Source organism: Spodoptera frugiperda, chromosome 28, assembly GCF_023101765.2.
Source record: "Spodoptera frugiperda isolate SF20-4 chromosome 28, AGI-APGP_CSIRO_Sfru_2.0, whole genome shotgun sequence".
Lineage (NCBI taxonomy): Eukaryota > Metazoa > Arthropoda > Insecta > Lepidoptera > Noctuidae > Spodoptera > Spodoptera frugiperda.
In genome coordinates, this window is record NC_064239.1 from 6,909,862 (window position 1) to 6,937,358 (window position 27,497).

The window sequence follows — 27,497 nt, forward strand, 5'->3', positions numbered from 1 at the left end:
CAAACCGTGACAAAGAGCTGGGAACTGCAGCGTATGTGATTTTTATTATTTCAAGTATTTCACCGCAGCCTCCAGCAGTCGCTCGATACCCATTAGAACTGTTCGGCACGGCCCGTGCGGATACTAAGCACATTAATATTAACTTGCCGACGCCACTCCAACTAACTACGCTCAATAGAGTTGCATTTACTTTAATGTTTTCTTCACAAACTCATTAAATATAATGTCTGTGTGATATATTGCCACCGTTGCAGTAATGCACAAGTTCTGTTTGCGACATGAACTTACACATGATTAAATGTCAGATGCAACTAATGAATTTGGATTTATGTAGAGAAACATGGCTTATCTTACTAAGATGTTTCGCGAATTTGCGTCTGTGCACTTTGTATTAAGGATTTCATGATCAGTTTCAAGGAAATTTGTGTATAGCAATATCTTTTTCAGTGGGTGTTATTCCAATGGGAAATCTTCTGAATCTGAATGCCTTAAGAAAAGATAGCTACATATGTAAGATGTCGCAGTGTTACAAAAAAGGGAATAAAATGTTTTGTATTTACATGAAGACACTCCGGCGGTTATAAATACGAGTGTAACGTGTTGTAAACAGGTTATGAGGGTGATGTCGGTAAGGTGGGGTTCCGCTTTGTGATAAGCTGTTCCGATCGACAGGCGGTCACGCGAGCCCGGCGTCCTATCACGTACCTACACTAAGAACTATTACACACACAATCAATTACCTTGTCATTGCTTCGTTTAATGGACTTTTTGGTTACAGTTTTGCTGTCGTCTAGTTTTAGCAAATTGTGAACAATGTTTGTTCAAACATGTTTTGTTACAGCATGTTAGTCCGTGCGGCTTTATTGCAATTTATATTTTATTTTTGGTTTCTAGTATTGTTTTTAACAGTGCAACTAGCCACTATTTTTATTTGCGATTGATTTTAGTGGTAGGAATTAGTTTTGATAAAATGGAAATACTTAATGATAGTACGTACTACGATATAAATCAAAACTGAATACTATATGTTCGCCCGTGTTCGCCCGGATAAAAAAGTAGCTTTTCTGTTATTCTAATGTTCCACGTTTCATCTCGATCACGTCAGCCATTTGAGTACTTCAATCAAACATGCACACAAACACACACTTTTCACATTTGTAGCATTAGTAAGATTTATATTGGTAACGAAGAAAAGTACGTTGAGGATGCACTTATCATTCTTTACTTTCTACCCATTCTAGTGGGAAATAGACGAGAGTTTATATAAACCTATATATAAAATTCACAGATGTGCGATTTCTATGCAGGAGGCAGTAGAGCTAGCAGCGAGTAGCTACAAAATATTTATAAGTATTTATCTTTAGCCTGATACCATTTGGTGGAAATGTAAATTCAAATTCAACCGATATGTTTACTGCAAAATATTTAGTTTTGGGAAATAGTACCAGTTTCTACTACGTTTATAAATCTAGAAATTAGTATTTAGTCCGAAAACCTAAGTCAAGATCTCGTTTAGTGGCTGCTTTTATTGTTAGGACAAACGAGTGTTTCGTCCGTTATTAGCTAGACTGAACAAATATTACCAGGCAGAATGAAATAAAACGTTAAGCTCCTAAATAGAATCTTATTAGTATCTAAATAAAGATTTTTGTATAAAAGCTTTCGAATGTCGTTGTCTGACTGTATTATCGTTACGAGATAATGTGATTAGGTACATTTCCCTCGCCTCTTCGACACATCCTGGTGAACAGTATCTAAGGTTAACCCTTACTATCGAGTATCTTGGAAATGTTCATCTCAACGGGAGTGGAAGCGCTTCCAAGTAATATACAAGGTACTTTATATTTTTACTTCATTCGGCCGATAGCTGATGCCTTTCGGTTATACTGGCCTTCATAGAATATTTTTATTTCCATCGCATATCAATATCACGAGTTAGCAGCGAGTTACGATTGAAATATGGTTTTACATTTTTTTTATTATGATTTCGAATACTAGAGTCGTGAATAGAAATATTTAGTTTACTTATTTATTTATTTAAATGTGTAGATCCTAACATGTTTGAATCGAGGTGGACATTAAGTCACACAAGTAAATTAAATATCTTGCAAACAATGTTTGGTAAATGCAATTTAAAGTTTTAAAGAATTTGGGGTAATGCCTGTGTGCTTATTTTACAGAAGGACTATAATTTGGGGGCTAGAACAGTTATGACAATAATAAAGAAATAGTTTCAGACAAAATTAAAGAGAAACCTTACAATCCGGTATCAGAAAGTGTGGTATAACTTCAAGACAAGCTGGTCGAGACGGCGATAACTTCACCACGAGTTATTCTTTTTAATCAACAATATTGAAAGCAATACGGCCTCTTCTTCCGACATTCATTTTATATGTGTTTTATAGGCTGTTGTGCGCTTGAATCAGGACGAGGAAATAGGTTGCAGCCTAATTTTGTTTTAAAGTCCGTCTTGTACGATTTAAACGTGACGTAGCGACCTTCCACTCATAAAACTAACCCTTTTCATCGAAGTATTATAACCTTCCAAAAAATATTGGCGACTAATATTTTTTAATTAATAAATAATAATCCAACTGATAGACTAATTACAGTTTTAGCAGTATTGTGTAAATATTTTGTGTGTGATTTTCATAAACATGTAATTAGTCAAATAAGAAATACCTACACGACATATAATTATAATGAAAATTATAGTTGTTTTGTAAATCCTCTCATAGCCGCTTATTTTTAGTCCCATTGTAATAAGAAGCATGCTTATTGCCGAATATTGGGCTCGATTTCAGTTTGTGTTATTCTCGGAATTTCGTAATCGAATCCTACCATTTTGGTAGTACTTACCTGGGTAAGTTATTGGATGTGATTGCATATGTATAATATTTACAATAAATAAAAAATTAAACCTCAAAAGTAATTAGAATAGCTGAATGAATTAAAAAGTTTAATAAAACAAAGAATTGGAGAAGATTTCGCGTTGAAATCAGATACGATACGATGTAACCAATAATTCCATTGTCAGATGCCACTCGCTTACAGTGCACTAACAGAATACGAAATAGAACAACATTGATTCTCCTCGTTATTGCGAGCCTCAAATAAAAAGGCCGAAGCAATTCCCCACTAGCCTCTCGATACAGATCATCAATGTGAAACAATCAATATTTGCTGTTCATTTCCAATTTTCAATTACTTGTTGTTTTATTGAATCAGTATTATTGAATGGAATCCACTTTATGCAACATACGTTACGTTGCGGTACGCTCGTGAGCCAGCGGCCATCTTCGTTCGATTCCTTTGTAAGATCGACGACGTACGATACTCGAGCGATGCTTCTAAAGGAAAATTTAATTAAGTTTCAATTTTATAAATGTTTTCAAACTATGGAGGTACGTAGCGTGCAATTAATGTGTTAGATCTTTATTTCTTTGCTATGTAAAGAATGAATGAATGTTATGAAAGTTTACTCTTGCGGTAAATTTTTGGGTTTTGAAAATTGGTTCAAATAGGTACACAATAAAGTATTAGTAGGGTTTGAGAACTATCGAAATGGAAAATTCCAATATAGTAAGTTCCTTAGCACTAAATATTAGTTAATAGTCTAACTAAGATGATACTTACGATGCCGTCGCAAGCCCGATGCCAATATGTGTAAATTAATTTCAATGCACTTTGGTAGAGAAATGGATAGGACCCTAGAGATAGTTTACTTTACGAGCAAAAGAGGTCTGAATTTCTCGATATCTATAGATTTTCTTTTTATACTAGAAATAAGTCGTCGTTTAAATGCATTTAAATTATTATAATAAAGTTCAGTGCATTTAAGTAAACATTTGGAAGATCAAGTAATTTTCTCCCACGGAAAATGTAAAAATAATACTTTTATAAAATACCGTGGTTGACTCTCAGCGCCAAGGAGACAATTTGGATACTTAATTCATATTGAAATAATATTTTTCTCCATTCAGAAAAACCGTGGGCGTTTGAATAAGATTCCGTTATGAATGGATTTATAATAAAGTGAATTATTTTAGTCGCAGAACCATTTGTTATAAATGTATTTTAAAATAATGTCACCTAATTACCCGACAATGATGTTTTCATTTAATTAAATAATATGTAGGCGTATAATTTAACATTCATACCGTGTAATTGGTCTCTATAACGTTTATTTTGCAAAATTAATTTGAATATTTATTTAAAAGTTTATTATGTGAACTGATAATAGTAATTTAAAGTACACTTAACCGATGAGCATGCATGAAAATACTGATAGTCATCAGTCGTTTGATACTAATGAAGCGAAAGAGGTATGTAAGATTCGTAGCAATTGACGTTCTTTAGTCTCTGCCTATCCCCAAGGGAGAAAGGCGTGAAGTATATCAATATACGTGATATAAATAGTTCTTCTATATCTGCATACGATCTAATTAAGGTCGATATTCTAGTGGTTTCTTTAAAAACTAAATTAATATCAGTATTTATGTATTGGTATATAGGATTTAGGCTAACATATTCAACCGGGATAGTTTAGTTTGCAAACAATGAACGAGAACGTGGTCCCTGCCCTCAGATTAATCATGTAACATCGATATTAATTGAATTAAGTCCGTAAGTCACACTCCTTAGAGCCCTCTATTACGTAACAATACTCTCGTGACCAAGAATATGGGAATCAATTAAGATGAATAACAATATTGGTTCACTATATCGAGTATTTCTGGTACCTACTTCATGTACGTTTTCCTGGTATATTTCTATGTTGGCTTTATAAATATACATTTGAATACTATTACTACTTTTAATGTTTTGTCATTAAAGCAGGATTACAAAAAAGTTACTGCAAATGGATTAATTTATTTAATTATTAGATATAGGTGATGTATTACAAAAAATATATCATGTATGCATTGTGTAACCATGAATGTATTTTTTTTTCGTGGAAATTGATTTGGTTTTCCATTTGAAATAGTTTTAGGTATAATTTACATAACATGATATTATCATGTCTAAAATATATTTTAAAAAATATACTTATCTTTAGTCATTCAAAAGTTAAACTGTCTACCATGGGCACCATGATTTTATCAGGGAGCAAAGTTTTGCACCTTTTGAGGAGTAACCCTTTAATTATTATCTGGATCAAATTATATTATATAGTAGTGGCGAGTTGTCGTTCGACGTGGCGGATTAGTTACCGCCTTCCGACTGATGATGATATTTAGGAAATGAAGAAGTTTGTTACATTTGCAAATATACATATATCTCTCAATGGTATCTACATAGTTGGTCGGTTAACTGGTGGTCCCACATTGTTTGTTAAAATAGTTTTACAATGCATATAATTTAAACTTTGTAATAATCAACAAATTGTTGATTTGTCCTAAGTGTAAAATCAATATGTATTTATAATTTAGTTTCATTCATATACGTAGAAAATTAAAATTAGACGAATCATGCTCAAACAAACCATGTTACAAATATATGTAGTTTCATTAAAAAGAATATTAATTTCTTCCTTAATAAAAAGCATGTTAACATGGGATAAGTGATCTGCCTCGTTGATCGATTGGGTTCGATTCTTGGGCTGACCCAAAAAGTTTTTTTGCCCCCATGCCGAAGAGAGCACGTTAAGTCAATCGAATGTTTAGTAATCACACTAAATACGACAACGATTTTGAATGAAATTTTGCCACAGGAAAATAGTTACCCTACAAGCCTACAACATACTTTTATCTCGGTATTATGTTCGGTCTCCGCAGAACATGTCAACACAGGCAAAGCCATGGGAATAGCCAGCGAAAAATTTCAGTAGAGAATATATATTAAAAAAAGAACTGTGTTTGAACTAAAGTTTTTTCATACAGTGGCGTAAAATATTAAAGGTCCACTCACTACACAAACTATTTTTAAAATAAGAAATTGAAATGTAAGTTAGGGCTCTCCCGAAAGTGCTACCAATGTGAATAAAAAATATATATCGCTTAGGTATATAGACCTAGGGTACCTAAGTATATTGAAAGTGAAATGTCAACGAAAGAAAAATGTGTAGCGTACATTTCTATGTAACTTAGATGTTATACGTAGGTATCCATAAAATTGCTAATATTTTTAAGTACTAGGTACATCTATTTACATATACCTATATATTTAAAAATACTAAACAGTATTAAACTTAAAAGAATTTAATTTTGCTTTTAATTTGCCTAAGGATACTTATCCTCGTAAAACAAACTTTCGTCGAAAAACGTCAAAAATATACTTAACGTTTAAAAACTTGGTAAAGCTACTTAGAAAAAGGAACACGTGATACTTATCGAAACTATTTTTAAAGGGAAATATTTAGTAGGTGGAGCAGAGCCGAGTGGGAACGTCGAAGTTGGCCGAATAGTCCGCCAAAGCCCGAATCTCTCTATCCATAATAACATTACCAGAAAATAAAAGCTTTGGAAGCAGGTTTTAAGGAAAGAATAATACAAAATCTATTTTCATTTAACGTTCTTTTTGAGTTCGAAGAATATCTCGAAATAGCGGATGAAAGGAGATTACTTTTCTAAGTAAACATTTTGTGTTATGATAGACAGGAGCACCTACTTACTTATTTTAGTAAAAAACTTTTCGTTAGTTCTAAATTAGGACGGTCAATGAACAAATTGTATTTTTTGTCCGTTGAGCTAAGTTCTAAGTAGTAGACATTTTAACTCTTTGATCATTATTTTTCATAGATTTACTTAGAATATTTAAGAAAAAGCTATTGTCGTTTTATTTTGGCATAGTTTTTTTATTTTCTTACTAGTTTTAAATAAAAGTATATGATAATCTCTTCTCTTATAGTTGGCTTTAAAATATGAAGCATTTATATTTTCGCATATATTCCACAAAAAGGTAGTGAAAGGATAGCACTCTCATCACCCTTTTGGCCTCTAATAACAAAAAATGAGTGCCTACGTTATTTAAGATAGTTGAAAAGTCTACTCAGTCCAACAATACCTATTCGAAGAAATAGAACTCGGGCTAAAGTTAACTCGTGGAGCGGATTACACGCTAACATCACGTTCCTTGATGAAGGGTTCAATGTATAAAATATTACTCTGCGACAAAAGGGTGCCGAAATAAGGCGTTTAAGCGTGCACCTCCCGACTCCGGCGTTGCTATTACGAACCTCCGTATAATTTTCGTAGGCTTATCTTGCTAATTATGCTGTAACGGTTGTTGAGTATACTGCGCATACTACTATTCGTTTCACGTAAGCAATTAGCTTGACGGTGTAAGACCACGTGTAATAACGGGTCGTTTAAGCCTTTACTCCTCGCTTGGATGATTTAGATGCAAGTAATGCTTCGTTCATATTTATATTCCACCTAATAGCCACTGCTACTAGCATCGGTTGTAATTTTCGATTCAGCCACCTCAGACCACTCTGTTAATTTCATAAATGGATGACCCCTGCTTCGCTGCGTTATATCGAGTTGTTTCCGGAGCCTAAGGCAACAGGATACTGAAATAGCCGAATTCTCAGGCAGCGGCAATCTCTACCGCTGTATGTATAGCGACATGGATTTGCGCGTCACCTAACACAATTTTTGCCCGACACTTTCGAGGAATTGAAACAGAAGTGTCCCCGGGAGCGATTTGGATGTTTCACAGAAATTCACTACGTATAGCGTATATCTTATCTCATTCCTGTTTTATTTCAGAACGCTGTCTTTTATTATCTAAACTGAATTGAGCGTGATCGTGAGCGCTGTTCGTTGACGAACTCGAGCGAGCAGCTTCGTGTCGCGCCAAATTGATTGGTAATCAGGACCGGAATCAGTATACCGTACGTGAGGTAACGAACGAGCATATTGCGGAAGTTGAGACTAGAAACTGCATTACAATATTTCTATGTCAACTTAGACAATATTTTTTTTCATTCAAAATTCATGTTTAGTCAGTACGGTTTAGGTACCATAAAGCCTATTTTTTTCTAGCAGGTTTTAGATTGTGTGTTATCCCTTGAGAATTTTACGTCTTTCGTAGTCACAAAGAATCTATGAGCAACATTTCAGCGTAATCCAATGTTGTATAAAGTTTCGTTTGAAATTTGTATGTACTCGAGTGTACGGGTGCTCTACATACGTCGGGTCGTTTGTTAGTAATTGAGAAAGAAAACTTTGTTTTACTCGAAACAATACTTGTAGCTTGGAAGCAAAGCGGTGAGAAAAGAATCGCTCAAAAATGCATCGTTTTGGGAAATACACAAAGTTTATATAAAAATATCAAATCATTATATACTTTGGCATAATTTTTACCATCTGAGGAAGAAGACACACAACCTGTTCACTGTTTGCCAGTTCTGTTATTATGCTTGCAATCACTAAAGTCAATCAATTAATAAGATCAATGTTGATTATCCAACAGTCATATATTCCAGAAGTACAATATCAACAAGTCATCTTAAAGGCACGTTGTCTCACGTGCACATACATTTAATATTGTTTCAAGCCTTGATTCTAAGATACAATCACCGCGGCCATGTTTACTTAGGCCAAAATACAATAGAATATTATTTGACCTGCGCTCATGGAAACCAGTTTAACAATAAGATGTATTTAATGTGTTAAATGACTGTTTATAGTTTATTTGTTTGGTTAGTATCAGAGACAATCTATGTTTCTTCCGTCTATGAGATAATGGGGAACGGTGATAAAACTTGGTGAGTTTTAAAATTATTTGTCAATCGTGTCAGAACGGCTAGGGGTCTATCGGGCACAAATGACTACAGTCTGGAACAATGCATAGGATGCTTTTAATTCCGGTAATGTGGTGCTACCTTTTAACAGAAACTACTACTGATTTCTAAAATCGTTTATATAAAATAACACACTATATTGACTTGCTTCTTTTTTTTTTATTAAAAATAAACCTTTATGAGTCTCAGTGCAATTTGGTAAATCGAATAACTACCACATATGTATGTAAGTGATATTATTTTTAACCCCGACGCAAAAAGAGGGGTGTTATAAGTTTGACGTGTCTGTCTGTCTGTCTGTCTGTCTGTCTGTCTGTCTGTCTGTGGCATCATAACTCCCGAACGGATGCAGTGATTTCAATTTAGTTTTTTTCGTATTAAAGGAGACTTATGTGCGAGTGTTCTTAGACATGTTTGATGAAAATCGGTTGAGCCGTTTTAAAGTTATGGGCGGTGAAAGTAACGTAAGCGAGAGATTAACCGAAGGTCTACAAATACACTGGGATGGGGCTGTGGACGGGGTCTCAAATGAAACCGCACTGAAAGAAAATATTGAAAGACATCATTTTTTCGTGTTAACAAAAATAAAAAATTAAAAAATAATAATAAAAAATTAAAAAAAATTAAATTTAAATATTTTATAAAAAACAAAAACTAGTAATTAATACCTCTTTACCTTAACAAGAATTGAAATTATAGTAAGCATATGTAATATACTAAGCCTAACTTAACCTAACCTACCTATAAAAAGTATAAAATAAAAAATTAAATTAAAAATTTAAAAAACCCCCGACATAAAAACTTTGTTTCCCTTTAAAAAGTAAATAATAATAAAAGAAACCTAATCTTAAAGTACCTAAGAATGTACTAATAATTCTAAAAAACAAATACGGCACGTTGGGGGACCGCATGAATACGGACTGCACACTTACATACCTACTTAAACATCAATTTACTTTAATGTTAACACCAAGCATGTGATACTTATGAACAAATCGTAAATAAGTAAGAAATAATTAGGAGCGGTCCCCCAACGCGACGTATTTTTTTTTTAGAATTATTAGTACATTCTTAGGTACTTTAAGATTAGGTTTCTTTTATTATTATTTACTTTTTAAAGGGAAACAAAGTTTTTATGTCGGGGATTTTTTTAAATTTTTAATTTAATTTTTTGTAGTAAGTATTCTTTATGGACCTTCCCAAGATCTATCAATACTTTGGCTTGACCCATTACATGGAAGCGCTACTGGCAGCCACTGAATGATACCTGCTCCCTACAATAAAAGCTAACCAAATAGTTTCGATTTGTGAACAATTATCGTAGTTTTTAGAGTGGTATTTTGAAACTAGTTCACTGAACTCAGATCGATAGTCTGAGTCCATATTGTCAACCAGTTTGGATTTAGGTTTAAAACAGGTTCCCAAAAATAACTCTGTATCGTATTTATCTGGATAGGTTTACTACGTTTGTTGGTCAACATGTAAAATAGGTAAGAAGTACAAGTATATTTATATTGGCAATTTATTGTGACAGAGAATGACTGTATATGTATTTAAGGAGCTCGGGTTATTCTTCAGAACAATGAACCTGAAAGCTGAGTATAAAAATATAGAGTCGTACGTATCTCAAACTATAACAAAAAGGTTTGTGGTGATTAGGAACCCACAAGACAAAGAGAGAGATTTCGTGTTAAATGGTAAAATCAAAATACGTGCTAGTTTCATAGCGAAGAACAATATATCCTTTGTATAATACAATTCAATGTCCAACCCACTGGTATTTGATTCGCTTTCAAAGGGACTACGCGTCTCTATACACCCCTTTTGTTCAGATATCCTTGGATTTTTGGCAAGGAATCAATACTATAGTATTTGGGCTGAGAATCTGTTACCTAGAAAGTCATTACATTTTCCTTATATAAAGTTATTAGAAACAGTAATCTGTTTGTTTAATAATGTTTTATTGGTTATATTATATGTCCCAACGTTGGGTGGAGGCGAGTTTATTATTGACATGTCTTTGTAAGATGTTTAAAGAGTTCTTCTAATTCCAAAAACATTTCATTTCCCTGAGAAGAAAACAAAGAGGCAGTAATTAGAGACACACATACATATTAGGGTGTCTTATGAAACATAATACAAACAAGTAATAGGATAAGCAAGGATAATAACAATTAGAATAGCTATTAAAATCTGGAGTAACGTTATAATTGGCTGAAGATATAGTTAATTTTCGTCGTAGCTTCCTAAGTAGTCCCCAGTGAAGTGGATTCTAGCCTTATTTCAGTTGTTAGCATTAATTAACACTCTAATATTATTATGGCGCGTGGGTTACAATTGTAAATCATGATTATATTACAACAATGTCGTAAATCAAAGTAAAACCGAGTGTTATCAGTCTAGAACCAAATTATAATACCTAGCTATTATTCTATTCAAAGTTTTCATGGAGTTCGTGAAGGTCAGTCATGATTAGAAAATTACTCGTAAAATAACCCTAATATTAATAATTTGTAAGAAGTAATATTTATTTTATTACAGGAATGTTTTCTGTATCATTAACTTGTAGCAAATTATCGGTAACTTAAAATACATTTTTTTAAAAGTTGCTTCACACTAGGATTTTCTCCTATGTCGTGAGTGCGTTTACAAACATACACATGAACACATGACACCCTGACCCGAAATAATAATTCGTGGGTTGTGACAGTATGTGTGATAGTGGACATTGACAGTATAGCAGCGGTTACTTTTTAAGTTTTACTAATTTTCTGCGTTCATTCCAAATTTTTGTATGGAGTTAGAATTATGATACTCGACCATTGAATTGTTCTTTTTAATAAAAATTAAAACTATGCTAGTTTATTTATTTAAAGTTAAATTATACAACATTACAGTCGTTAAACTAAGGCGTTATACATTTCATATATTTTAAGGAAATGAAAAAAAAAACAGAGTACTGCTGACATGTTTGAACTTTTTCCCACGTAGCTACTAACTACAAACATCCAAGTATCAAATACCATACAAAGTAAAAGGCAAGTCGTTATTTATTTGTCGCAACATAACTTGTACATAAGTTCCATTGAACCGTAAAGTTAACAACACGCCAGTAACACGGGTAGACTGACACCAGCTCACTTCTGTCTGTCTCTTTACTTTTCTTTTCGAATACCTCAAGGGACACACAACTGAGACGACAGTTTTGTATCGCTATATTGTTCTACGTATGGATTTGGACGAAATAAGAGGTAGGGAAATGATAAGCTTAATGTAAAATTGTAGGTCAATGGTGGATTTTACGTTAGAAATTGTTTTGATATCATAGAAACTTATGTATTAAGAATTTACAAGTTATACTTACTCAGGAGGTATAATAAGTTTCTGTGTAGTCTCTAGTTTCTATGTCTATATATAGATGCCTGCTTACAAATCGACTTCCTACGCAGAATTTATAACTTATCCTGAAACAACAGATGTTACGATTTGTAACTTATTTCATGCGTATCAAATACAAAAGTGATTTTGTCATGAATATTGCTATGTTGTCGAAACATACTCAATATGTTATCCTTTACTTGTAGGCACAAGGCACCGAAGTTCCACAAAAGTTGTACGCCTACGTAATCCTGCTACAATATGATTAACAAATCCGCAGTACGTAAGGACGTACAATAACATTATGTAGATGTAGTTCGAGGAACCCTCGAATATATCAGAGTGAAACAGGGGCGCGCCACTTTCCTTAAGCGCTCTTATGGGATCTTGAATCTCTCCGGCGCCAAACTTATTTCTGTATCACATCAAACTTATAAGTTACGAACGAATGAGTTTACGTAGAGAACGGCTGCTGCCAAAGAAAAGTAGCTCATTCACTTTATTTCCTTCTTTCTCATACTTCTAAATCTTATCCAATCATATTTTATCTTACTAATTTCTTACTAATTTCAACGTTTATCTTTCCTATCTTTGAGAATACACGTATGCAGCTAGCTAACATGCAGATATCTACGACAATTGTTACGGATAGTCAAACGTTAACCAAGGCTACGTCAGACCATAGCTGTGGTCACGTCAGCTCTTATAGGGATGCCAGTGAGATGCCTTTGTCCCATTGATTGAATGACGTATCATTTACAGAGGCTTCAAGGAGAACAGATGGCATTCGCACAACACACCTACTGTCAATAAATTGTTCAAGTCAGTTTTCAACCCAATCTAGTTCGGAAAAGACTAGAAAAGAGAACATATTCGCTTAATCTTTGCCGTAATTGTTCCTGACCTAGTTTCGTATTTTTATTAGAATAGAAATATAAATTGAATTGCATCGTAAAGTTTTAACGACGGAACTGGCTGTTAAAAGTCTTTCAAATTGATAAGATTTTTATACGAGTACAAGATAAGATGTGTCTAATCGAATGCCAGTCAAACGGTAACTGACAGAAATAGCTCGATGAGAGAAAAAGTTCAGATTTTCAATTACAATCATGGAGGTATACTTATACTTTGATATTTACGTTAAAATAACATGCAATACAGGCATTAGAACGAGAATAAAAGCAGATTGGAAAGAAAATGAGGTTTTCGCATTATTATTATGTTATGGGCATACGATTATTTACGTTATGCGGGTTTTGTATTATCTATTTAGTGCGAACTTGTTAGCAGGAGATACGTTACAGTTCTTAAACTAACCTTAATGTCTAAAACATTAAACTACTTATGTCGTTTAAAAACAGCGCTGTTTCAAGTTTAATAAAGTAAAATGGTGTAATTGTAGTTTAAAATGGGAAAGTGCCTACGACAGTCGACAGTGTGGTTACGCTGTGCACACAAAAAAGGAAAAGTTGCGTGTTGTTGCGAAATTATTAAATTAGTTTTATACCAAATTAGCTCCTAGAGTGGTACATTACTGTCCACTGTTTTAAAACTATATAGGTATCCTTGTATTTTTATTTGTAGGATTATTTAAAGTTTGGACATATTTTACTAACACATTGGAGATATTTTAATCAATATCAAAATTTATCTGATGTTATGTGATTTTTATGTTTAACAACGGCACTGTGTATTGCCATAGCCGTAAGTCATTATTATTCGTCATAAACGGCTTTTTTACATTCGTTTTACAAGTCTTAATTTATTCAGCTTTCTGTTAATTCGTTTTGAGGGAAGCAAGGCTCGTTAAATGTTTATTTGACGAAAATTAACGGAGTCGACAAATGTGGTAGAAGTAGAAATATTATCGTGTCGTGGCTACATAGTAATGACATGTTAGCTTCTAATATCGTGACTGATTACCTTCCAGCGATCAAATGAATACCTACCACCTTAATTGTACCTATTTTTGTACACTCGCAAGAAAAATGTCTTGTAACTTTTTCTTGGTATTGGAACTTTAATTAAGGAGCAAACTACTGTGATAATTAAACTATTATTTTCATTTTCATTCTTTGAAACATAATTATTATCGTTTTTCATCTATTTCTACTAGTTAATTATGAGAAAATACGATGTCAAAAGTGTCTATTTCTTTAGGATCACATTTGTCTTTGATGTTAAAAAAATATTTCTCTTCTGAAATAATATTGCCTACAAAGTGTAGGAGTTGGCAGAAGTATACGTACAATACCCACGCATATCCATTTTAAGCAAGAGACGTTATTCGATACTGGGTTGAGATTCGGCCTACATTGTAATTTCGAATTCAATAAGAACAATAATATTTTTATTAAGTCAGCAACTGAATTGTTGGCACTTCAACAGAGACCAAAACTTCAAACTAAAAAACATGTGTTTGATAAATACCTAATGCAATCTTGATGTAAGCTTAATCCATAAATTTGTAGTTAAAACATACCATATATGTGTTGTGTAAGAGTTTGCTCGTGACGGTACACTACATACTGTAAGCGAATATGTATGTACGAGTATTATGTGAAAGTTTCGCCTGACTTTACAAGTTTGCAACAGCCCACTTTGTCTGCCTTCCACCGCATGCTCACCTATTGTACAAACTTCTAGCACCCGTCTAATCAAGGGTCCACGGTCCATGCGTCGTCAGGGATACTTCGCTACGGCCGTCTAGACCGTCTAATGTTTCATACAAATCTTCAAGTTTTATTACCGAAATTATACCAGTAATAAAACTGTCTTACTCAGTTTTTAGCAAGAAAACTTAGGCCTGTACCAACGAGACTTCGCGAACTTGTAAATTTAGTCTCCGAAGCTTTGGAGGGAGGAAATTGACGCGCGTCTATTTGCGTCCCATGGAAGTCAACATAATTTCTAATATTGACATTCCCCATGCAGTCCGGAAAAAATATTACCAGTAACGGCTTGGAGGGAAGTATTCAGTGTTTGCTTCCTTAATGGAAAAACCTCTTCACATTCAATTACTCAAGTATTTCTTTTTCAAGCATCGAAGATTTAAGGCATTTTAATTCCTTTAGCACGATTTTTTCAAAGGAATAGCAGATTGATTGATTGAAAATTAACAAAAAGAAAAAAAGGTTCACAATTTAATAAAAATATACCTAATGGATAACGTTTTACTATTAAAATCTTACCTAATTACTTTGAAAACTATACCAAACTAGCCATTATTCTTGTAATGTATTCATAGTTACTTGATCTATGTTCATCACTTAGGCTCACTCTACGCTTAATTGAGCTTAAAAACAAAATCCATTAGAAAGTTCATCAGTTTACACGTTAATTAAGTAGCAGTTAATAGGGGCCCGCGAATTGATCGAGGTCGTGGTTTACGCGCGATACGTCTAAAGGAAATTTAATGACTTTTAACTTAGAATTAAGGAAAAGTAATTGTTCACGTTCACACTGACATCGGTAAAACTAATTCATATAGGTATTTAAGTACCTACAGAGGTTTATGTTTCATTACTTCGACATACCAATTACTTAGTAAAACTAAGTGAAAGTAAAACTTTAATGTGCACGGAGTAGTTCGTGTTTTATGAGTCAGTCTGTTGTTGTGTTGTATATTAATATTTATATACAGTATATGTTCAGAAATCCACAAATAACCATATTTCCAGACTGTATACTTATGTAATACTCGTAACGTTCCTACGTGATTTTGTTGCAAATGTCTGTCAGATGCAGATGTTTGCAGCCGGCTTGCACTATATTTGTGACTAAACTTGGAAAATGGTTTTGCACAGTAAGCACCATATCAAGAAAAATCGTTCCATCTGCTTGAGTATTCCATTTTAGCTATGTATAGTAACATTTTCCTTATTTATAAGTATTCTAAGGTACAATACCACAGAGACTTGGAACCTTTTCAAACTATGGATTCAAATCCACAGTAGACTGCGGCATAAGATGCTGTAAGTTTCTAACTACTTGGAAATGAGAACACAGATCAAAATAACTTGTAAATGATATTTGTTCTCTTTTGCGGACAAGGCTTGCTAGCTTATTTAACATTGTTATAATAATAAATATTATTATTAGTTAGATCTATTAGAGTTTAGGTGATGTGGAAATCTGCTGTATTCTTCACGGAGAAATTCCATGATGGTAGTATAGAAATTATTAGATTGAAGTGCGAAGGGCTGCACAAATAAATATTTAATGTGTATTTACCAAAAATAGATAATCCCACAACAATAATGACTCTGGCATAGTGGTTAATTTCGGTTATTTTGTTGGCTGAGCAGTATTTTATGTAGCATGTCGCTTTTAGATTGATTTATATCTGCGCAAAACCCGCTGCTGCTCGACACTGTTTAATGATTCATTTCTGAGGAGACTCTAAGTATATTTGGTAAGCAACAATAGCTCGGGGAAATAAGATGGAATTTATTGTGCGACGAACCAGTTGTTCGGTTTTGTTACTATATCAGTGTTTAAAGATAATACCCACTCAGTCACTCATTGTAAGGTACTTTGTACTATTGTGCGGTGTTTTATTGTTCTAATCACTTTTAACACTTTTGAGAAAGTAGCGAATCAGTTGCTTTTGTAATTAAAGTTCAGTTTATTATCAAGCTAACTTTACACATTTTATTGTTACAATTTTGACAGAGCTACATTAATCTGAAGACGTCTTATAGATAGATCATTATGTTCCTAGTAATAAGATGTACCCGAATATCACTAGATCTATAAATATCGATTCGGTATACGGATAAAGATCAATTCTCCAGCTAATCTGCCACGCTATAATTAATAGTGTACATTGAACGTAGCTCCTATTTGTATATATTTCCGATATATTTCCGCTAGTTTTCCTGTAACATAAACTAAAAGATTCCGTATTTCTACTTTCGCTACCGGTCGGCGGCTAATTAGCGGAAATTAATTCCACTTTGTTTCGGTGTTTTAACTATTTGCGTTAATGCTTCGTTAGTCTGCGTTCTGTAGGTACAGTCACGGGTTAAAGATTTAACCTTTAGCGGATTACGAGTCGACCCGACGGGATAACTGCACATACCTACTGCTACAGTCAATTATAATTTGAAATTATCATGAAATGCTACTCTCGACATCTGGTTCTATAAATAAATTAAATCATGATATCACTAATTAACTAGTGCATGTAATTATCAATTTATTTATTAATAATCCTACGTACCACCCACGCACTACGTAAGCATCGTGCGAGTGGCCCTATACGTAGGTGTGTATAAAGCGTATTCATATGTAGCACTTCCACAAAATGTCATACATAATTATGTAAACCATACCATACCATACCTATAATATAATAATACGATTGACATACAGGAACAGTATAATTTAATTCGTAAAGCATTTAATAAGATCAATCGTTGGCATCCCTTGTGGATTACTGCGCGTTCCTTTTTGTTGTTAACTCAACTGTACCATGGAGTCACGTATTAACCAAGTTAAGTGTACATATCTACGAGGGCTGCTGTGATTGCCTTTGAAAATTAAGAGTGTTCCGACAGTTTGTTTGTTCGATTGTTTGTTTGTAATTAGTGATGTATATGTGTGTAGTCTCTCCCATATCTCAACTAGGTAGAGTATTGGTGATCTTGTAACAATGGTGTTTGGAATACTCGAAGTCGTAGTTTCAAGAGGATGATAGTAGGTACCTAAGTACATTAACGAGTCCTAACTGAACCTTCAGAGTTTACTGTAGTTCAGACTGTTAGCCACAAACTATCTAGTATCCATGTAACAATCTAGCCCATAGTATGAACATTACTGCCTAATGTTGGCGTCAATATTTTGTCCGTATCACGTCGACACATCAATATTTGAGTGTTTACAAAAATGTATTCTACATTATAAATTAATAATTCATGAAAAACCTTGTGAATGTATACGAAAAACGGAAAAGCGGTTAATTGTGGCAATTTCATTTACAACAATAATTCGTTACGTGAATAATTTTGGGACAAGAGCGAGCAATTATTTCTAGTGTGACAATGAGTTTCCAAGAGTTGAACCAAATTTCTTATCTAGTCGAATATAAATTGAATGAATAGGTAATAGAATCGGCTTTCTCGAAGGCTAAATTTGTTCGCTGAAATCGCCTTCTTATGCTAATATTTAAAATAAACAGTTTGCCGTCCATCGATACAGGAGCTCGGCTTATGCAAGTTTCGAGCTGGCTTGCGATTCACTTGCTTTTAGCCCGACGAGACAGCTTTAGGTATTCTTTCTCGTGTCGCATCCGAGGCAATATTTTAACAGTTTTAAATTTTCAACATCACGTCTGAAGTTTTACACCGATAATGTACGAGAACCAAGTTCCTTTTGGATCGATTTTAATCACGTTAAGAGGTATACCAAATAAAGTAAGTAAATATTTACTGACTCGTAATAGGTCTGTAATTACGATGTTTTTTTATTAGTCACAATGTTGTAGGTGTTGTCGCCGTGATAGCTGGACGGTGTTAATATTACCCACACACAGTAATTTGTACCTACTTTGTGTGCTTTGGAATCAACGTAGGGATTTGTTAGGTCTAGATTAATGTGAGTGACTTATGTGTTTGTGTAGCTTACCTGCAATAGCCCTTCCCAGCAACAGTGCGCTGAAGAGGATGGAAAGCATCCGCCCTCTCCCTCTGGCCACCATCTTGCAAACCTTGCGGGTTCTATCAACATCAACTAGCCATAATTTACACTTATATCCACGATTTGTTCACTTCACTGTTTATCACACACAATACACGTTTTCATTGTTTTTACTTGTTCTCATTTGCGCTCTGTCGTCTAAGCTGTTGAATGTAAAACATTATCGGGGTTAGTTAAACAGTAAAAAATAAAAATAATAATTGACATGCAAACACGAACGCGGTCACAAATCTTAAGTTTTATTTAAGTTTTTATAGCGAGTCGATCAAGAATGCGTGTTAGTATTTGTAAATAATTAGTGTATGTTTTATGGACTGGAATTATAAGTCGTAAAGCGTTGAGGCGCTGAATAATACATATCGTTAACATAGGGCGGGGGAATTTATGAGCTTGCAACGATACCAGCTTTAGCAAGGCGACTGCGAATGTACTGCTTACGCGAATATAAGGTCGACTGCATCGAATGCTAAGCATGTTATTTGTAAACATTTAGAACTAAATATTTAATCTTAATTGAGTTTCGTAACTGGTAAAAAAAGTAATATAGAAATTGTCGTCTTTTATCACGCTTCTATCCCGAGAGACTGAATGCTGCTATACGTACCTACAAACAAAATGCTATCAACTCACGATCCGGGAGATTTGCTCCTTTCTAATATTCGTATTCATAATGTCTCCCCTGCGAAACAGAATCGAGAAGTAATCGAGAACTCTATTATTAAATCGTGAATATTGAATTAATTCCAGTATAAATTACTTTTCCGCCAGTGTTGATGTCAACCAAAAATGGGTTATCTATATGTAAAGTATATGTATTATTTACTTATTAATAATTATTATAATGAATTAACATTAATGCCATTTAATTTTCACAGTGATTTAAATAAAAGTTGTGTGTGACATTTATCTCATGAATACACTATCATCATGTTGGTAATTGGCTGAAACGACGGCAGATGTTTCGTATTAAAGTAGTTACTCTGTTTGAGTATATGTCAAAAGTTGGCTGGATCTTAAATATGTGGAGTTTAGTAACCTACATCTCAGTGAACATAATAATACGCCACTCCAAGCAGTTCGCCAATTATTTTGGTGTACAGACGTTCTTTGTGGTAACACTGCCGCATAAGACACTTGAGAGTAAGTGTTCTTCAGAAAAGAAATGAAAATACAACATCGTAAACTTTGTATCTATACAAAGTGAGTGTCAATTACATGAAAGAGGAACGATATAACAGCTAGAAGCTCCGACTAAACTTTACACGAGGGTTAATTGTGTCCGCAGTATTTCTCTTGTTTCAGAAGAAGACAGTAAAAACTTGCGGCTCGTAAACATCGGTCAAAAGGTACAACTGGCCACAATGTCTGCGTAAACTTTTTAGTCTGCGGCGACTGGAGAATTACAAGGGATTTTTTTTATTGCTTTACAACGTAAAAAGGAAACAAGTCGGTGATGTTTTTGTTTGTAATAAAAGTTCTCGCCGCATTATATAGTGGAGCGCATTTCCACTTGATTGGTTACACTTAGAGGCTCTGTTTAATTAAGGAAGTAAATAATAGCGGTCTAACAACCAGATATCCAATGAACCGAGTTAGTGCATCATTATTGCTTCCAGTTGTGATGAAATTCGAGAGAATATTGTGGCTACGGGCAATTTATTAAAAGGTTGTATGCATAATTTACGTAACGATTTGTTTACCCTGTCTATCGAACATTTCGTCTGCTATTACCCTGCGTTAGTTCTATTAACAACATTTTGTTTTTTAATATAGCCAAACTAAGCTGAACTCTTGAATAATGTGATTGACACGCCTACGGGGCTCTGGTTACAATGGGTTTAATTTGATGTGCTTCCTAGCTAATTTATACATTAGCGTGTTTTGTAGGTGAAATCTTTATTGGCTTTCGTTACTGTATACAAAATATTACGAAATATAAAAGTTGTTTCAAAATTTAGCAATTCATTTTCATGTAGACATATTCCTAATGTGATTATAATGTAGTTAAAATATGTATTAAAACTAGAATATTTTATTTTGTAAGTTTTCAAAATGATGTCCCAAAGGTGTAGTTTGTGTAGTGTTGACAATGAGTCTCTAGCAATCTACGCTATGTTATTTCAAGCGAAGCTTTATTAACTTTAAAATGAACATAATCACGAGGAGTTTGTATTGCTTTAGTAAATGCCACATAAAATACCTAACTATATTATATAAGTATATACTTAATAACTAGGTATATACTACAACACTAAATCTAGAGTTATTTAACAGTGGGTGTTTCATAATAGAAAAAGTTATATTGAAACTTTGATAGTAGGTATTTTTGAACTGTCAGAGTTTTGGCTTCATTATTTAAAAATAACCAAACTAGTTGTCATTACCAACTTTTATAAGAATGAATATTAAAGGTAAATGAACAAAACCATTAAAGTTTCGATTATTAGTTACATGTAGGTTGTGGTAAATGTTAATCGATAATGAAGTTACAAATGACATATATTTTCCCCATATATGGGGATATTACCTAGCTTCACTGACAGAGAGACTGACGGACAATTCAATTTAACGTTCAAAAGTGCCTAATTATGGATTAATTGAAATAAATGCTTTATACAGGAGCCATAGCATAACTATGGAAAAGTCCAGTGTATATTATCTACAAGAGACATGGTTCATGATTGTATCGTGACAAATGTCATTTGTATTAGAAACTATAATAATAAGTAAACTAGGTTGAAGTCTGTCTCCTGAGGTATATCCCACAAACTAGTTCAGGGAACAGCAATACGAATGAAATGTAGATAATTTTATAACTTTCATTGACAATCTAATAAATGTTGCATAATTTAATATGGTAATTTTTATTTACAGAACTTCTATTCAAAGATGTCGTTGTTATTAACTAAATCACGGTTTACTTACGTAAATGAATGGAGAAAAGCTCTACTAGTTTCGATTCACAGAGGGATCCTTCATCAAGAGCAGCGTGACGTGAGCTAAACTAAAAAAGTTTTTATCCATTAACTTACGTGAGTATACCGTGATTTTAGTTAATTTCGTATACATGTATCACGATTATCTTTGTCATAATGTCTAAATATCACTTTTAGTCAGTTTTATATCATAAATAATTTTCATTATATCACAATCGATCATGAGATTATCCCCGTTGGCCTTAACAATGCAGATGTGCACTAATAGTGCTAAATTTTCACTAGTAACACCATCAATTTCCTTACAATAGAATCCAGCTATTTATAACTGAGCAATTATTAAGTATTCAGCAAACAAACAAATACATTAACTACAGTAATCCAACTTAGGAAGCACTTCCACTTCTGACTCATACGATATAAAGTTTATAATCTTCATACAATATAATCTATAATCAATTACTTGTGAAATTATCAATGATTAAAATAGAACAGTCCATAACTCACCCTTGAACTGGAATATTGTTATTGATTTCTGTACCAAAAGTGATACATAAATAAAATTGTGTGGTCGTTACTTCCAGAATTGCCATTTAGCAACGACAACATCAATCTATGTCTTAGTTTGTCCTCACTGATTCATCAACCCACGCTCCTATTATAAATCTTCATTTAGTAAAAAGCCGAAAATAAAACGGAATTATTTTAGGTTTTCTTGTTCTCGGTCTTGGCTCTGACTTATTTCCTTCCATTAACTAATTTATGTTTTCTCTTTTATGCAATTTTTACGAACACGGCATCGTGCCTTTAATACCGAAAGAGTATACACGTATAAGTAGCTATTAAATCTGCATAACCCAGTATTTATTGTAAAAAATATAGATAAATAAATAAAAAAGTATTAAATATTATCCTATTCGTTTTATTTATAAATCTCATACAATATACTACTACTAATATTTGAAAATTTGTTCAGAAGATAGCCGTAGGTTACATACGCTACGACAATAAGCCTATTGTTACAACCTTGGAATCAATTAAGTGGATTTGCACTTACTTATGCATGCAAGTTAACATAAGTACGAGAATAAATTATTAATTTGAGCTGGTAAAGCTTCACGTCAATTTCAAAATGTATCGATATTAAAAGCTAAATTGCTTGTAGATCACTAGTCAGCTAGGATAATAAATCCCTCGGTTGATTTATCCAATATTCGGGGAAAAAGGTTCGCTAGAATAAAGGTGGGTAATGCGACACCGGAAATGTGTCAATCATGACGGAATTTTGGTAAAAGTGTGTATCAAAGATTGTATAAGACTTACAACTACTAAGGAAAGAATATTACGTAACGCCTCCTGGAACTTTGCCCAACTGTGTATTAAAGTATTATTGTAAAAAAACTATCTTGTTAGCCTTGTGGTCTTGGGAGTGTAGGTATGATCGAAATGAGGACTTTTTGAGGGGCAAAATCATCTATATGACTTCTCCTGCCTTCGACGAGGCGAGAGGGAGTGTCAGACTCTTACTTACTTAAAACCACCCCGTTCTAACTTCTGGTTTTCGAGGTGGAGACCCAGTAACTCTGTCTATGGATGCCTGATGGCTATTTGAGGCGCTTGCGAAACGCGACGCGCCGTACGCACGGGATCGAAATGAGGACTTGGATTTAGATTGCTGATACACGTTAAATAAAGAGAGTTATTACTGCATTTTTCAATTAGGGATATAAAAACGATTTCAAGAATATGTTGGAGATTTTTTATCACTCTTTACAGTGGACTAAAATCATTAGTGGACACTTGGAACAATTTGTGACGTAAGTTATTTATGTAAGTACATTCAAGATATATACTTATTGTTGGTTTCTAACTCGTCGTTTGTTCGTATAATACATAATGCTCATTATTTCGCTCTAGACCACATAATGGTTATAAATTCAACAAATGGGCGCGGTCGTGGCTTGCATTACGGACGACCCCCAAAGGATTCGTTTCGCTGTATTAATTTTATTAAATTGGCTGAAACAAGTGAACTCTTTCATTGTAAGAAACGAATAATATTTCGTATTATGTGACAATGAATTTCGTATTATTTTGCTTATGCTTTATGCTTCACTGTATTAAACTATTGTAAATATTTAAACTTAGGACACTGTTTATTTGTATAGTTATTATAGGGACTTTTTTTAAACGAGCTGTATTGTCGTAATACATACTCATTATTAACTGTGTTGCAATTTTTTGATAACAGTACCTACGTCAATCTATTGATTTCGTGTAGGTGTAACTATAGTGTATAGTATAGTAACTATTACTGTAATTATAGTGACAAACACATAAGTTGGGTAAATTGTTTTATAATTGTTTGATTCTGTCTCTAATTAACTGCCTACCCTTTTATTCATTCTTAAGTATTATTTAAAGAAAGTATTAGTTTATTTACTTTCGAGTTCGTATCTTTATTTTCATTGAAAAAAAAATGCTGATCCTTATGACACTGATTATGTATTAATAATAAGAATGATCTAAAACGTTTCACATTATGTACGTTTCCGCATTTTTTATTAACTTACTAGCTTCGGTTAGCGACTTCGAAAGCGTTTCCTTGGCAAAAAATATCAAATATTTTAATCAAGACTATAATCTATCTCCGTAACTTTCACCTAAATCTGCCTAGTAGATTTTACCTAAATGAAAGAGCAACAATATTAGAATGTAGGTATATAAAAAGATAGACTAAAAGAAATCCAACGATTTATCATCAGATCGTCCCATATATATTTACGGAAGCTAGTGTCAAGGTCGTGTACACAATTATACGAGTTCCCATATTAGTGTACAGCATTGTATGGTGGTCATTTACCAAATTGTAGTGACACGTCGCGTGACGTGGCGGCCGGCAAGGCGTTGCCAAACTTGTGGGGCACGCACCTCCTGTCCTCAGCGACCGCTGATAATTTACCAACATTTTAATAAACCTGCATTTTTTCTACAATTAACTTTGATACTGATATTTTTAAGTATTATTTTTATAGTATGATATTCTAAGTACTTTTGTTTTATTTTAATAATTGTATTCAAAAGTGTACTTTTTTTGACATTTATTATGTTTCTATTAGATAATAGATAAATATAGATATATTATATGGATAAAGTTAGACCATTTAGTACCATTGAGTACCCATTGAATGACCAAGACCATAGAATAGACGGACGAACGGAAATTTTGACGGACGTATATTGTTAAAGATTCGAATATACTCTGGCTCAAAAAATGCACGCAGAAATATCTCGCGGATAAATGAAAAAATGGCACCAGATTATCCTGTAGAGAATCGAACGCATCCGTCGGTCGTTTATTTGGTCGAATTCATGCAGTTCTACGATTGTTTGAGGTAAAAACCGGGCCATTTTTTTAAAAACTTCACAATGCACTCGGAGAATTTTCATTTTGACTTTTATGCTGTGATAGTACCTGCTCTATATTCCATTGTTTAAACAGAGGTAAATGGAAGATTGTAAAGCAGCAGGATCATACAACGTCAGCTAAAGTTGATGCTAGTTAGGAACTAAGTTACAGTTCACAATTCAGATAGCTTCGTAAGTGTACTGCAGTACGCATTGTACTACAAGTGGACTTACACAATTATATTATAGAAGAATAGAATAAAATTGTTGTAAAGCGTGTTTTGCTTAGAAATTCTCTGTTAACTAGATTTTCTAGTGGGCTCTTTATAGGCTCTTTGTTATGGTATAACTGGATTCTCGTAATTGAAACAAAACGTCTGATAATATAATCCTAAAATTATCAACAGACCGTAATAGTTTTGTGCTATGGCTTAGGAGCCTTTCCTAAACATTAGAGTACCGGTAAACTATGGCAACTTTACCGGGCCCTTGGCAACTTTACCATACTATAGGTATTCGGTATAAACTCATTTATCTAAAAATCTACCCACTAGAATTCTGTTTTGTAATAGAAGTATTTTTTAGACATTAAAAGGAAATATTTACTATATTTTGCGTAGACGTAAGACTGCTATTATGCCAGTAATGGCCGTCACAATGTATGCGTGAAAATGAGCTAAAAGTTAGTTGTTCTTAAATTGTGCTTACAGAGCCTTAACTATTTGTCACAGGTGAGTGAAATTTTGATCTTGTATGTATATTATAGTTGGGATTACTGTTGTAATGTCAGCAATTGCTTTTTCTTTAATTTATTGATAAATAATCGCTTCGGTAATGTTGACACAGGTTAGGTAAAGTTGCCACGGCCTGCTTTGTGGCAACTTTACCTACAGTTAGGGTTGGCAATAAATGTTTTTTTCTTGTTTGTGTGTATGTAACCATTTTCGAATACCTAAATTTCACAGCATAATAGTGAATATCCTGGATGATAAGATATAATGTATTTAATAATACCTCTTGTTTTACAGCCAAAATGGCTCCCATGAAACAAAATCGCAGAAAACTCGGAGCTAGACACTATAAAAATTATACGGAAGTGATGTTATAATTAGCTATGGCGATAGTGAAGTCATAAAATTAAAAAGTCAAGGATTAAACATTATTTTGTAGCCCTTTTTTACAATTTTAAACATAAATACTTAAAATTTTAGAACTTAATTTAGTTTAAAAGGGAACAATATTTATGTCAGATATTTATGCTTTTTTTTACTTTAGGTTTAAGGTTGATTAATTTTTTTTTAAATATACATGTCATAAAAAAATTCCTCCTTTTTTGACAACCCCGAGCGTAATAAATTATTTGTATGTAAATTACGATGAAACCCGTGGCAACTTTCCCTAATGTCTGTGTAGCCGTTATCTTTATAGATTTCCTCATATTGTTTGCATTATAATACGAAGAGGTCCTAGATGAAGCCCTCTGTACCTCAACAACTCTTTAATATGCAATACACGATGAATACGGCGCGTAGGTAAAGTTGCCAAAAATTTGGTATCTTTACCCATGTTGTTTTTTCTTTACTACGGCTAAAATAAGTGTTTGTATTTAATGACGATTACGGTAAAGTGAGCCAGATAGACTACAATTCTAAATATATAGTTTTGGTTTCTATGCGTCTTATGGTTAAAAATATATTTCGTGTTTTGTTCTAAAATATGGTAAAGTTGCCATGTTTTACGGTACGCAAGTTGGAGATCGCACTTTAAAAGGTTTAGCTCAAAACTTAAAATAACTACTTACGAAATATAAAGTGATTAAGGCGTTAAGAAAATGATTAAAATACTATTTCGAATTCCAGTTCGTATGTTAACAAGCTAAGAGAGGCTCGTGAACTGAGAACAAAGCATCGTTGAAAGCTTCACGCGTCCCCACTGCACCATTCAAGGATCTCATCCCTTCATAGCAGTGGTGTCGCGACGGAATGACAACTGTATTATTTTACCCCCCCCCCCTCCCGCACCTCCACTTACCGTCTTATCTACATTACCCGTAAAAACGGCCCGGGAAGTAATCTTCCGTACTCGAAAACATTAAGTTGACAATGCTAATGCGATGTGATAACATTAAATCTTAAGTCTTGTGTTCTAGTTAGTAAAAGTCATGTGAAACAATTTCATTAATAGCTATTAAGGGCGTATGAGTTATGCTCAACCCCCTTATATTCCATTCTGAGTCACAAGTTTATTAATAAACGTACGTTACTCGAATTTCTAAGAATTTCTTCGCTGAGGTCAAAGTCAAATTTAGATTTATTAGGCGTAAAGTA

At 33.6% G+C, this 27,497-nt stretch overlaps 2 protein-coding genes across 2 annotated transcripts in view; both read right to left on the minus strand.

Moving 5' to 3' along the window:
- Positions 1-13,259, minus strand: part of LOC118265206 (ATP synthase subunit delta, mitochondrial) — a 122,446-nt gene extending 109,187 nt beyond the window's left edge. Inside the window, exon 1 of the mRNA XM_050705882.1 lies at positions 13,255-13,259. The gene's annotated coding sequence lies outside the window, so the exon portion shown is untranslated. The remainder of the gene's footprint in view (positions 1-13,254) is intronic.
- The window catches only part of LOC118265502 (uncharacterized), an 82,246-nt gene that overhangs the window by 46,277 nt on the left and 8,472 nt on the right, over positions 1-27,497 (minus strand). The window contains exon 2 of the mRNA XM_050705875.1: positions 18,755-18,969. Coding sequence (XP_050561832.1) covers positions 18,755-18,827 — 73 coding nt within the window. The 5' untranslated portion in view covers positions 18,828-18,969. The remainder of the gene's footprint in view (positions 1-18,754; positions 18,970-27,497) is intronic.